This window comes from Chrysochloris asiatica, unplaced genomic scaffold (genome assembly GCF_000296735.1).
Source record: "Chrysochloris asiatica unplaced genomic scaffold, ChrAsi1.0 scaffold00066, whole genome shotgun sequence".
Taxonomy (NCBI): Eukaryota; Metazoa; Chordata; class Mammalia; order Afrosoricida; family Chrysochloridae; genus Chrysochloris; species Chrysochloris asiatica.
This window is the reverse complement of record NW_006408584.1, coordinates 496,080-511,387: the sequence shown is the minus strand read 5'-3', so window position 1 is coordinate 511,387 and position 15,308 is coordinate 496,080. Positions and strand designations below refer to the sequence as shown.

At 36.6% G+C, this 15,308-nt stretch overlaps 1 protein-coding gene across 2 annotated transcripts in view; it reads right to left on the bottom strand.

Moving 5' to 3' along the window:
* GLRA3 (glycine receptor, alpha 3) overlaps nt 1-15,308 on the bottom strand; it is a 391,926-nt gene that overhangs the window by 125,519 nt on the left and 251,099 nt on the right. For both annotated transcript variants that reach the window (XM_006864510.1, XM_006864509.1), the window contains exon 4: nt 15,078-15,301. In XM_006864510.1, coding sequence (XP_006864572.1) covers nt 15,078-15,301 — 224 coding nt within the window. The remainder of the gene's footprint in view (nt 1-15,077; nt 15,302-15,308) is intronic.

Below are 15,308 nucleotides of genomic sequence, written 5' to 3'. Positions count from 1 at the left end.
TCATTACTGGTGATTGGAATGCAAAAGTAGGGAGCAAAGAGGAGGTTCCAGTAGTTGGAAAATTTGGACTTGGTGATAGAAATGATGCTGGAGAATGAATGATAGATTTCTTCAAGACGAATGTTGTGTTTATTTCAAATACCTTCTTTACTTTAGACAGCATAACAGACGGCTATACACATCGAACTTGCCAGATGGAACACATAGAAATCTGGAAGGTAGACAACATTTGCCCACTGGAAAACTTAAAGAAAAATTCCTTCAGAAAGTTTTAATGCACAGGCATTCTAATTTATGCATCACTCACACATTTTGTTGTTGTTAAAAAAGAATATTACCTATGTCTCTTCAGGAATTACCAAGAATATGTTGGCAGCTAAGAGGGAGAGACTCAAACTCAAACCAACCCAAGATATTCAAGCATCTTTTGTGAGAACTCTTAAGCCAGTCTATTTTATTTAAAGTATTATGAAAGTACTATTGTGTCACTATAAGTTAAGCAATGTAGTACTAAGCACAAGGTTGGGTGTTCAAGACCACCAGATTCTCCTTGGAAGCCCCGTACGGGGTAGCTATTACTCAGCACCGTCTTAGTAGCACTTAACAGTGATAACAACAACAATTTCCACTGAAATTCAACGTACGGATGTGGCACTGTAGGATCAGCACTGGACTGTGAACCACAAAGTTGGCATTTCAAACTCACCAGGTACTCCTCGGACACTGTACAAGGTTGCTATGAGTCAGAACTGACTCAACAGTACTTAACAACAACTATTAAGAATTTGGGAGTCCTCGTGTGGTGCTATATAATAAGCACTGGACTGATAACTGCAAGGTTGATGGTTCAACCCACTGGTCACTCCTTGGAAAACCTATAGAGGGTTTCTATAAATTGTAACTGACTCAAAGGCAGTTAACAACAACAAAATTAAGAACAGAGATCTGTAGCTAGATTTCTGCTCACAAACCTCCTAGATAGATTCATTAAAGTAAACTTGTGAGCATAGACCAACTAGTTCACCTAACAATATTTATTTTAGTGTTTTCATCTCTGGAATAAAAGTAATAACAGAAAGTCTTTGAGAGCAATAAATAAGTTAATAATACATTCAAAAAGCTTAAATAAATGTTTGATATATAATAAACTTCAATAAATATTAGTTATTAATGATTATTGATATATTCTATATCCCCATAGATACATACTCCCATATTTCTACTCCCCTGACTCCTCGACCAATTAATTGCATGCCATTGTTGTTATATGCCTTTGAGTCAATTCTGATCCATAGCAACCTTGTATAGGCTTTCCAAGGAGCAGTTGGTGAGTTTGAACCACCGACTTTGCAGTTCAAACGACTTTGTGGTCTGATGCATTAGCCCATAACGCCACACCAGAATTCCTCCAATAGTATGGAGTTAGCATAAAGTGATTGAACAGATCACATATAAGAAATATTTCAATTATAACAAAAAGTAATCATAAGTTCTACAAAATGTACCAGATTCTTCAAATTAGAATTCATATGTAGATCACAGTCATAAAGTTATGATGATATGTGCTACAATGAGTGCACTTGATTAATTAGGTCCAGTTAACATAATTTTGGAGACATTAAAAGAAAGACATGTGAAGCTCTTAATTTTTTAAAGACTCTCAGCAGGATCACTGGGTATTTATTTAAGTCAGAATATGTAATACCAAAAAATAATTCACGGAGTTCAATCTTCAAAGCATTTTTTTTTTCCCATTCATATTTTCGTTCAGCATTTTTAAGTGACCCTGTTCTAAATTCTCTCATAAATAGGTGGTTGTAAATGTAGGTGTACAAGATGTTCTCTGCTTTCTGAGAGAGTCTGTTTGAAGTGAATGCACCAGTACATTTTGAACTTACACATATTCATTTCCAAACATCCACAGCTTTCTGGCCAGACTTTTTCAAATGTTGGCCTAGAGAATTAACTCTGTGACCTTTTGGTTAGAAGTAAATATCATTCTGAGAATCTTTCCCAGGCTCTCACCATGTCTGTTATGTCAAATTCATGTCCTGCCTATTTTTCTGGCATAAGACAAGAGACATTACATAATTAAAGGGGGGAAAAAGTGTTTGAAAGGAATTATTTGGCAAAGAATAACACTGTTTGTAGAACTTGTGTCATAAATCATATCTGTAAAATCGACTTACAGACTTTTCTTTCTTTTTAGTTAAGGTAGAAAACAAAGACTGCTTTAATAGCATGTTGATGAAAAGTATGGGTCAGATTGGGGACTGTGATGCAAAAACTCTTAATCAAAACAATTACATGTAAATCGAAAGTATGTGCAGACAACATCAAAAGAAAAGTAACTCAAGTTACAATTAATCAACATCTACTGTTTTGGAAATGAATGTCTACAAATTAGTGTAAGAAAGGACACTAAGTTCTCTTTCTGGGACAAGACACACAAACAGGATATGCCATTTTTTGAATTTTTTTTTTTTTTTTAACTTGTCATTGTTAATTGAGTGAAGGTTTACAGAGCAAATCATCAGTTTTGCACTCAACAAATCATACACTTTGTTCTATCTCAATGATTGTAATTCTTTTGTTTTGTAACATCATTTATCCAGTTTCCTCCCTGTGTTTAGTATTTCCATTATTCTGCTTTTCCTAATTCTGTCTTTTCCAATAACTTTGTCCTTGGGTAAATTCTGCCCTTTTTACCTCAAATGATTGGATGTAAGTTGAGCTATAGGGAGAATTAATTTCAGACCTGAGGGGTGATCAAAGGCCATGGTCATAGAGTTATCTTGGTTTAGTGAAATAGTAACATTTAAAAAGCTTCCTATACTATTTTAACCTCATTAAAATGGTATATTTTTGTTTCTTTTCTTTTTTTTTTTTTTTAAACAAACACTGCATAGACTGCATTAGCTATATATGCAAAAATGTGTTCCAAACCATCTCTCACACAGCATTTTTAACTTCTCTTCTGGGTTTGCTAACTCATTCCAATAGCCATATAGAACTCAGATGTCATGCTCACAGTTATGGGGTTTACTGCGACAGTTAACTATTTTACTAGGTGAAGGATATCCTTGGTAAAGTGGAGGGTCAGAGAAAAAGGAGAAAGTCCCCAATGAGATGGATTGGCACAGTGACAGTAATGTACTCAAACATAGCAATGACTGTGAGTTTGGTGCAAGACCTGGCAGTGTTTGGTTGTGTTGTGCACAGGGTTGCTACAACTTGGTACTGACTCAGTAGCACCTAACAACAACAACAACAACAACAACGAAGTTAGCAGATTACAATCCAGGATCAAGGCTCTTTTTCAATTGAGGGCAAAGTTCTTCCTGTCAGGACAGCCTCTCCATTGCCATGCTCACAGGCAGACTTCTGTTTCCCTGGCAATGTTACAAAGCAGTTTTAGGGCTGCTGACAAATGCCAGTTGGGCATATCATTCTACCATAAACCTCAGCCTGAGGGCACTTGGCTCTAGCTCCAGGAATCAGCAAACCTTGCTACAACAATTACAATCATCATTATTTGCTCTGTGGGCTGGGAAGCCCATGACTCTATTTTGTGTTCTGGCTTGGTTCTGCTGCACCTGATGCTCTGCCATTTTCCCAGTGCCACAGCTTTCTGTCCCTATGCTGAAAAGGTTCAATGCCCAGGAATCCTACCCCACTTCTGACTTTTCTTCCTGAATGGTCCATGATTCTGGGATGACCCATTTTAAACCCATGTTAGATTTCCAAGTTTTTATAATCACAATTAATTCAGTTAACAATCACAACTGAATCACCTATCAGTGTCTTCCTCCACATTATTTTTTAATCAAACTCATAAGGAGAATGTTATTTGGTGGAAGTTACAAGGGATTGGAGGAAGATTCATTAACAATCTGCGATATGCAGATGGTACAAACTTGCTTGCTGAAAATGAAGAGAACTTAAAATACTTACTGATGAATATCAAAGAACACAGCCTTTGGCATGAACTGCATCTCAATGTAAAGAAAACAAAAATCCTCACCACTTGTCCAATAAACAACATTCTTATCAATGGAGAAAAGATTGAAGTTGTCAAGGACTTCATTCTTCTTGGATCAACTATCAACACTCATGGAAGCAGCAATCAAGAAATCAAATGACATATTGTGCTAGGCAAATCTGCTGCACAAGACCTTTTTAAAGTGTTGAAGAGCAAAGATGTCAGCTTGAGGACTAAGGTACACCTGACCCAAGCCATAGTATTTTCAATAACCTTATATGCATGAGAAAGCTGGACAGTGAATAAAGAAGACCATAGAAGAGTTGATGCTTTTGAGTTCTGGTCTTAGAGGAGAATATTGAAAGTACCATGGGCTGCCATAATCACAAACCAATCTGTATTGGAAGAAGTACAGCCAGAGTGCTCCTTGGAAGTTAGGATGGCCAAACTTCGTCTCTCATACTGTCATATTACCAAGAGGAACGAGTCGCTGGAGAAAGATATCATGTTTGGTAAGGTGGAAGGTGAGAGAAAAAGAGGAAGACCCCCAGTGAGATGGATTGACCACATGGCAGCATCAATGGGCTTGGCATGGCAACAATTGTGAGGTTGGCCCAGGATCAGGCAGTGTTTTGTTCTGTTGTGCATAGGGCCGCTACCAACTCGATGGCACCTAAAAACAACAACACAAGGGCTATGGATAGAATAGCCATATGAACTAATCCATTGCAATGCAGTATCAGCACTAATTGAGTAACTTAAAAGAAAATATAATCTGTGAAAATAAAAAGTACTTCTATTAGTTCCTAATATTTCTAAATTTAGTGTTATAAGGACAAGGTTTACTTTGCTGGAAATAATTATAAATTCTATATATTTAAAATACACACTATATAGACTTAATTACTATGTAATTAAATACATACATATTTTGTTTCTTACAACATAATAAGAGAAGTTACCCTGAGGTTCTAGCTCTATATTTTGCACATCAATAAAAGTTCCATAATAATTGAATGTCAGTTTGCCATATTGGATGGCTTGCATGTTGATGTGATTCTGGAAGCTATGCCACAGGTATTTTAAATAGCACCAGAGTCACCCTCAGTGGAAGGTTTCAGCTGAACTTTCAGACGGAGACAGACTCTGAAGAAGAAGAGGCAGACTACTTCCCAATTTTTAGTCACTAAAAATAGCAGTGGGGCACTGTCAGTACCAGGCTACTGAATATTGAAACATGCTGAAGAACATGAGAATATTGTCAGATGCAGTGCCAGAAGATTAGAAGTCACTCAAAATGCAACTGGGGAAGATCTGCCTCCACAAGTAGAGTTGACTCTGATTATGCTAATGGAGTAAAGCCCTCAGGACCTTCATTGACTTATGGGGCACAACTCAAAATGAAGAGAAAGAGTAGTAAACATCCATTAACAATTGGAACATGGAATGTACTAAGTATGAAAGTAGGAAGACTGGAAATTTTCCAAAATGAAATGGAACACATAAAAATCGATATCCTAGGCGTTAGTGAGCTGAAATGGACTGGTATTGGTCATTTTGTAATCTGACAATCACATGGTTTACTATGCCAGAAATGACAAATTGAAGAGGAATGGAGTTGCATTCATCATCCAAAAGAACATATCAATATCTGTCTTGAAGTACAACATTGTCTGTGATAGAATACTATCCATTTACCTACAAAGAAGAAGAGTTAATACCACTATTGATCAAATTTGCACACCAAAAACTAATGCCAGTAATGATGAAATTAAATAATTCTATCAATTTCTTCAGTCTGAAATTGAGAAACATGCAATCAAGATATAATTACTAGATATTGTAATATAAAAATTGGAAAATAGGGGAAGGATCAGTAGTTGAAAAATATGTCATTTATGATAGAAATGATGCTAGAGATTATATGATATAATTTTACAATACCAATGACTTCCCCATTGCAAATGCATTCTTTAAACAATAAAAAAGATGACTATACACATGGACCTCACCAGATGGAATACAAGGAAATTCCACCAGATGGAATACAAACCATCAATTGCTTGTATACAAGTTTAAACTGAAGCTGAAGAAAATGAAAACAAGTGCACGAAAGCCAAAATATGACCTTGAATATATTCCACCTGAATTTAGAGATCATGTTAAGAACAAATTTGATGCATTAGACAATAAAGCCCAAAACCCTGAAGAGTTGTGGGATGACATCAGTAACATCATATAGAAAGAAAGCAAAATGTTAAGAAGACAAGAAAGAAAGAAAATACCAAAATAGATGTCATAGACTACTCTGAAACTTGCTCTCCAACATAGAGATGCTAAAACAAGTGGAAGAAGTGAGGAGGTACAAAAGCTGAACAGAAAATCTCAAAGGTCAGCATAAGAAGACAAAGTCAAATATTATAATGAAATATGCAAAGACCTGGAGTTAGAAATCCAAAAGGGAAGAACACATTCAGCATTTCTCAAGCTGAGGGAACTAAAGAAAAAAACAAGCCTCTACTTGTGGTATTGTAGGCTTTTATGGGCAAAAATTACTTCTGGTGTGGATCAGCACTGGACTGTGAATCACAAGGTCATCAGTTCAAACACACCGGCTGCTCCTTGTAAACCCTTTACAGGGTCAATAAGAGTCAGAATCAACTTGATGACACTTAACAACAATAACATGGACAAAATATTAAATTATGCAGAAAGCATGAAAAGAAGGGGGAAGGAACACACAGTCATTGTACCAAAAAGAAATGGTCGATATTTACCCATTTCAAGAGGTAGCATATGATCAAAAGCCAATGATCCTGAAGGAATAAGTCCAAGTTGAAAGGAAGGCATTGACAAAGAACAGGACACCATGAATAGATGTAATACAAAATGCAATCCTTCAAAAACTGGTGCTGCTCTGGAGGCACTCCTTAATTTATGCCAAGAAATTTGGAAGAAAGCTACCTGGCCAACTGACTAGAAGAGATTCATATTTTTTTCCCATTCCAAAAACAGATGACCCAATGGAATGTTGAAATCATCAGAAAATGTCATTGATAACCCAGGCAAGTAAAGTTTTACTAACAGTAATACAAACACCATGCAGCTATACAATGATATTTCCAGGGGTTCAAGCCAGTACATGAAATGAGGGATATAGTTGCTTATGTCGCATGGATCTTGGCTGAAAGTAGAGAATACCAGAAAGATGTTTTCATGTACTTTGTTGACATGCAAAGGCTTTTGACTGTGTGGGTCATGACAAGCTATAGACAACATTGCAAAGTATGAGTATTCCACAACACTTAATTGTGCTCATAAGAATCTTTACATAGACTAAGAGAACAAAGGAACACGGAATGGTTTAAAATTAGGATTGGTGTGTGTCAGGGTTTATTCTTTCACCATACTTATTCAGTCTGTATGCTGAGCAAATAATTCAATGAACTAGATTATATGAAGAAAAACATGGCATCAGGATTGGAGGAAGACTCATTGACAGCCTGCGATATGCAGATGATACAGCCTTGTTAGCTGAAAGTGAAGAGGACTTAAAATACTTACTGATGAAGATCAAAGACTACAACCTAGGTATGGGTTGCATCTAAATGTAAAGGAAACACAAGTCCTCACCACTGGACCAATAAACAACATCCTTATAAACAACAACAACAAAAAAAAGATTGGAGTTGTCAAAGACTTCATTTTGCTTGAATCAACCATCCAACACTCGTGGAAGCAGCAGACAAGAAATCAAATGATGTATTGTATTGGACAAAGCTGCTTCACAAGAACGCTTTAAAGTGTTGAAGAGCAAAGATGTCACTTTGAGGACTAAGATGCGCCTGACCTAAGTCATAATATTTTCAGGAACCTCATATCCTTGTGTAAGTCAGGCAGTGAATAAGGAAGACTATAGATGAATTGATGCATTTGAATTAGGTGTTGGAGGAGAATAATGAAAGTACCATGTACTGAAAAAAAAAGATCAAACAGATCTGTGTTGGAACAAGTACAGCCAAGGTGCTCAGGTTGGCCAGACTTCATCTCTTACATTTTTGACATATTATCAGGAGGGACCAATCAATGGAAAATATCATATTTGGTAAAGTGGAGGGTTAGAGGTAAAAATGAAGACTCCTAATGAGATGGATTGGTACAGTGGCAGAAACAATGGGTTCAGGCATAGCAACTATTGAGAGGTTGGCCCAAGACCGGGCAGTGTTTCATTTTGATGTGTATAATGTCTCTTTGAGTCTATATTGACTCAATGACATCTGACACCTACAACAAATAATTGGGGCCTAAATGAAGGTTCCACCAATAGTCTGTCAGTTTGTTGTACTGGGATGGCTTATGTGTTCCTGTGATGCTGGAAGCTATGACATGAGTATTTTAAATACCAATAGAGTAACCCACAGTGGACAGGTTTCAGCTGAACTTCCACATGAAGACAGATTAGGAATAAGGAGAGACAGACTAGGAATAAGAAGAGAAGAGAACAGCAACAAGCTCAATCGTAGCAATGGTTGTGAGGTTTGCCTAGGAGCAGACAGTATTTAGTTCTGTTGTGCATAGGGTTTACTATGAGTTAATACCTACTAGATGGCACCTAGCAACAACAATAGCTTGAAGGTTAACTAATAACAACAATATCTTGAAGTGATGAGGTCACTTGGCTCTCTAAGACAGAGAATCTAAAAGTTCCTGTGTTCAGAATTCCACAATCATGACATAAACCAGCTTGTGTTATAGCCATTTGGGCTCATTGTAATGTCCTGATGGGACTTGAGAACAAGGGAGAACTATGTAAAATATGCTGATGTTTCTGCTGCTGTTTTTAATAATTAATCAGATCCTTTCTCTCTGATGCAGAAGTCTTGCATATTTTGTCAGTACCCATAATTATTACTTAAAAATAGAGTAAAATTAAATTCTAAACCTGATGATAGGAAATCATGTGTATCACTTTAAAGCCCTTACTTGAAAAAACCTCACTTGAAAAATTTTTAATTAAAAATTATCAATTTAATCCAGACACTCAATTTAAACGTTCAGTCTAATTAATAATTGCATTCTTGCACTCCCTATCTCTACTCTCAGAGGCAGCCTTTCTTTAATTGTTTAATTTCCATTTAAATTCACATATCATTTTTATAATTGTAAATTGAATGAAGGTTTACAATCAAGATCATCAGTTTTACACTGAATAAAGAATATACTTCATTTTTTTCCAATGATTGCCATCCCATCTGTGGAACAATAGTCATCTGATTCCTCTCTACGGCTCCTATTTCCCTTCCACCCTCCTTCTTATTATTTCTCACCATTGCCCTTAGGTACGTGATGCCTCTTTAGATTTGAATGACTGACTGTTTCATCATTCATAGTGAACATATCTTACTAGTGTTGTTGTTCCCCTATATACATATCTACTGCTCATCTAAAAGTTGTTCTGCCCATAAGTCTATCTACGGCTTGATAGAAAGAGGGTATATTAATTTCCAGACCTGAAGGGATGTTGAGGGTCAAAATCTCAAGTTCCTCCGATCTCTTTCTGACCAGTAACCCTGGCCTTTTTTAAAAATAATTTTTTGAGTTTTGTTCCGCATATTATGCTGCTCTATCCAGGACATTCTTATGTGATCTTGTTCAGGGCAGTTGGTAGGTGTAGACTGTTCACATGCTGCATTAGTCAACTGAAGAAATTGATTCCAAGTAGCTTCTATCCTCATCACTGTTTTATCTTCTGCATATGGAGAGACCAATAGCTGCTCTACTACTAATAGTAGATGGCTACACATGAGCTTTGATGGAAAGTCAACATTCACCACTCATCTGTCACTTTGGTGGCTTGTGAGTTGCTGTGATTCTGAAAGTTATGCCACCAGTATTTTAAATACCAGCAGGGTCACCCATGGTGGATAGGTTTCAGATGAGCTTCCAGACTAAGACAGGCTAGGAAGAGAGAGTGACAAACTACTTCTGAATCTTTAGGCACTGAAAACCTAATAAATAGCAGAGAAACTCTGTCAGATACAGTGCCAGAAAATGAGCCCCTCAGGTTGGAAGGCACTCAAAATACGACTGGGGAAGAGCTATGTCCTCAAAGTAGACTTGACCATGATGACACAAATGGAGTAAAGCCTGTGGTAGAAAAGCACGCGGGACCTTCATTTGATGATGGGACAAACTCAAAATGAAAAGAAACAGATGTAAATATCCATTGAAAATTGGAACATGGAATGTACAAAGTATGAATCTGGGAAAACTGGAAGTCGTCAAAAATTAAATGGAACGCATAAACATCAATATCTTAGGCATTAGTGAACTGAAATGGACTGGTATTGGCCATTTTGAATCTGACAGCCACAGAATTTACTATGCCAGGAAAGACAAATTGAAGAGGAATGATGTTGCATTAGTCATCAAAAAGAACATATTCAGATCAGTCATGAGGTACAATGCTATCTGAGATAGGATAATATCCATATGCCTACAGGGGAGCTCAGTTAATACCACTATTATTCAAATTTATGCTCCAACCACTAAAGTTAGTGTGGATGAAATAGAAGAATTCTACCAACTTCTTCAATATGAATTTCATCAAACACGCAATCAAGATGTATTGCTCATTACTGGTGATTGGAATGCAAAGGTTGGGAGCAAAGAAGAAGGATCAGTAGGTGGAAAATATGGCCTTGGTGATAGAAATGATGCTGGAGAACGCATGGTAGAATTCTGAAAAAAAAACAGTGATTTGTTCATTTCAAATACCTTCTTTAGACAGCATAGGAGACGACAATACACATGAATCTCACTAGATGGAATGCATAGAAATCAAATTCACTACATCTGCGGAAAGAGACAGTGGAAAAGCTCCATATCATCAGTGAAAACAAGGCCAGGGGAAGACTGTGGAACAGACCATCAATTACTCATATGGAAATTACATCTGAAGCTGAAGAAAATGAAAATAAGTACACAAGAGCCAAAATATTACCTAGAATATATCCCACCAGAATTTAGAGATCATCTGATGAAAAGGTTTGATACATTAAACACTAAAGAGTGAAGACCAGAAGAGTTGTGGGATGACATCAAGAGCATCATATATGAAGAAAGCAAAAGGTCATTGAAAAGACAAGAAAGAAGGAAAAGGTCAAAATGGATGTCAGAAGAGACTCTGAAACTTGCTCTCCAACATAGAGATGCTAAAGCAAATGGAAGAAATGAGGAGATACAAGAGCTGAGCAGAAAATTTCAAAGACCAGCTTGAGAAGATAAAGCCAAATATTACAACAAAATATGCAAAGATTTGGAATCAGAAAACCAAAAAGGAAGAACACATTCAGAAATGAGTGAGTGCCTCCTGTGCCGCTCACTTTCTTGAAAGATTTCAGTTTTTATTCCATCAATTCCTGGTGCCTTGTTATTTGCCAATTCCTTCAATGCCCCTTGGATTTTTTATTTCACTATCAATAACTCTTGATCATATGCTACCTTTTGAAATGGTTGAACAGCAGTCATTCTGTTCTCTGTGACTCTATTTCTTCCTTCCATCTTCTTTTGATGCTTTCTTCATCATTCAATTTGGTCTTCATTAACAACCTGCGATATGCAGATGATACAACTTTGCTTGCTGAAAGTGAAGAGGACTTAAAATACTAATGAAGATCAAAGAGCACAGTGTTTAGTATAGATTGCATCTCAATGTAAAGAAACAAAAATCCTCACCACTGGACCAATAAACAACATTCTTTTCAATGGAGAAAAGATTGAAGTTGTCAAGGATTTCATTCTTCTTGGATCAACTATTGACACTCAAGGAAGCAGCAGTCAAGAAATCAAATGACATCTTGCATTAGGCAAATTTGCTGCACAAGAACTTTTTTAAAGTGTTGAAGAGTAAAGATGTCAGCTTGAGGACTAAGGTGCGCCTGACCCAAGCCATGCTGTTTTCAATAACCTCATATGTATGCGAAAGCTGGACAATGAATAAGGAAGATCGTAGAAGAATTGATGCTTTTGAGTTCTGGTGTTGGAGGAGAATATTGAAAGTGCCATGGGCTGCCAAAAGAACCAATAGTTCTGTTTTGGAAGAAGTGCGTCCAGAGTGCTCCTTAGAGGCCAAGATGACCAAACTTCATATCTCATGCTTTGGACATGTTGTCAGGAGGGACCAGTTGTTGGAGAAGAATATCATGTTTGGTAAGGTGGAGGGTCAGAGGAAAAGAGGAAGTCCCCCAATGAGATGGATTGGCCAAGTGGCAGCATCGGTGGACTCAAGTGTGGCAACAAAATGAGTTTGGCCCAGGATTGGGTAGTGTTTCATTCTGCTGTGCATAAGGTCGCTATGGGTTGGTACTGACTCGATGGCACCTAACAACAATGCACTGCCACATTCACAGTGGTATTTTCAGAAAGGTAAATACTCATGTACCAATTTCATCTTTCACATTCTTATGCATCTATTGTACATATGAATGTATATGTATATATATGTTCAAAAATAACGATGTGTAAATATGTATATTTACACACCTATGTACATATATAGAGTCCTGATGTGGTGCTGTGGACTAATGTGTCAGACTACAAAGTCGTTTGAACTGCAAAGTCAGTGGTTCAAGCTCACCAGCTGCTCCTTGGAAACCCTGTACAGGGTTACTATGGGTTGGAAATGACTCAAGGGCACTTAACAACAACAACATATACATATATATGCACATACCCATTTTTACACATACATATGCATATACAACATTTTACTCTTCTTCCCGTAATAATTCACCCCATATCTACCTGCAGAGCAATGTTGTTCTAAGGATAAGTGTGTATCACTATTTATCTCTATCCCCCTTTGTCCTCCCCCACTGTGTCTTCACTATCATTCTGTAATCCTCCTTCTCTTTTATATGTTATTCTTCCCTTTTTTGTATGTTGTCCTCCCTGTCACTCAAGTTAACATATATCTACCCTATAACCAGTGAACTACTCTTCCGTCCGTCCTACCCCTGGCAACCATCACAGAATGTTTCATTTTTCTCTTATAAACTAATATGTTTGCAGAATATAAAATTGTATATATCTTACTCTTCCTTTCATATCCACTCAGGGTATTACTCAATCCATGTATCTATGACCAGACACTGTTGTTTCAGGATTGTGTATATATCACTATTTACAACTATCTCCTTTAGTCCATGCATACCTTCCTGTATCTTCAATTATCTTCATTATTTCTGCCACCCTCTTCTTTTTGTATATTTCCCCCACCCTTCTTTCATATTTCCCTCCCATCACACAACCAAACATGTGTCTACCCTCTAACCTGTGAATTATTCTCCCCTCCCTTGGTAACCATGAAAGAATGTTTCTTTTAGTCTGGAAATATTTTCTTAAGCTTTTATAATAATGGTCTTTTTTATAATAATATTTGTCTTTTTGTGATTGACTAATTTCACTCAGCATAAGTTCACCCAAGTTATGAGGTGTTTCTCAGATTCATCATTATTTTTGAACATTTCATGGTATTCCATTGTGTGCATGTACCAAAGTTTCTTTATAATTTACATTCATATATCTTAATTGCTGTTATATTATATATTTTTATCCAATTATGTTAAACTATTTTATCCTACTAGGGATTTATTCTCCATATAATGTCTTCCATTTATACTGTATTTTCCACCAACACAACACATTAAACTATATAAAAATATATGCTATACAATAGCCATTATTTGCATGCCATGAATATATAAGTAATGATCCTTTTTAATCTTAGTTATTTGCTGTGGTTGCAACTCTTTTATGAAATTTTATTTTTCTTGGGGTTAATAATTGCTTCATTTTAATAACCATTTCAATATCATATTACTACTTCAAATTTAACAACTCTCTGACAGAGATGTCTTCTGCTGCCTGCGTGGCAGGAGATTAGGTCTGACTTCAGCATTTTATGGAGGGTAGGAAATCACAGTTTATCAATGTAATCCTCATTTTCTTGGTGATGCCTAATGATAGACTTGGTTGTGTCTGGGATCCTGACTTCTGAATACTTTATAAAATCTCTTGGAGACTTTCTGCCCTCTTGTTTTCTGTCCAAGTCTGAGCCATTACTTTATTATAAATATTATTTCACCTATAAATATTTAAATGAGGTGTTAAGTGCTGTTGAGTCTGTACTGACTCACAGTGTGCCTGTATAAGGTTTCTGAAGAATGACTGGTGGGTTTGAACAGCTCTCCTTCTGGTTAGCAGTCCAGTGCTTATCCTACAGTGCCTCCAGAAATCCAAATTATATATGAATAATATAATTATAATGTATGATTTAGCATCCATTCAATTTTTCCTTTAAGCATCCTGACAATACAGTCGATGTGAAGAATAGCCTGATCCACTTGTGAAAAGAGTTGTTTTTTTCTGCTGTTAAGTTGATTCCTACTCTCAGGGATACTATGCACAACATAATGAGACACTACTCGATCCTGTGCCATCCTTACATTGTTGTTACATTTGAACTCATTGTTGCCACTGTGTCACGCCAATTCCTTGGGGGCCTTCCTCTTTTTAGATGACCCTCAGCTTACTAGTCCTGGTGTATTTCTCTAGTACAAGGACTGGACTGAAAGGTCTGTTTGAACTGCAATGTCGGCTGTTCAAATCCACTATCCACTCCTCAGAAAACCTATACAGCATTGTTATGAGTCAGAACCAACTCGACATCACTAAACAACAACAACCATTTACCAAGCATGTCGTACTTCTCTAGGGACTGATCCTTTCTAATAGCATGTGCAATGTATGAGTGTCATGCCCAAAGTATTAAAAAAGTACATATCAAGAAATTCCTCGTATATTTCCTGGTTCTGGGACTTAGGTCTGTGCTATTATGAAGAGTACACCATTATTCCTTGATCACATATATTTGAGAAATGCTATATTAGAAGAAATCCAGTTGAATGATAATAGTACTTGCTCATAATTTTTTTTAAAAAAATCACCCAAACATAATAATAAAAATTAAAAAAAAAAGAACCACATACAAACCACTATTTCACTGAAGTAGGAATTAAAGCAGATGTCTCACCTTATTGAATAAAGGACATTTCCATTTTTGAAAATTCTTAGCAATTTGTTGTCTGTAGTAACTTCATGAAAATTGGCACCCTTTTCATTGGCAAAGAATAAATCAGGTTTCCAAATAGAATCCAACATGGAAGGATCTAGGTCTAAAGAGTCATCAGGATATTCAGTATATGCAAGGCGAGGATCATTCCACTTCTGCCGAAGAAAGATATTCACTCTGTAGTCCTATGAT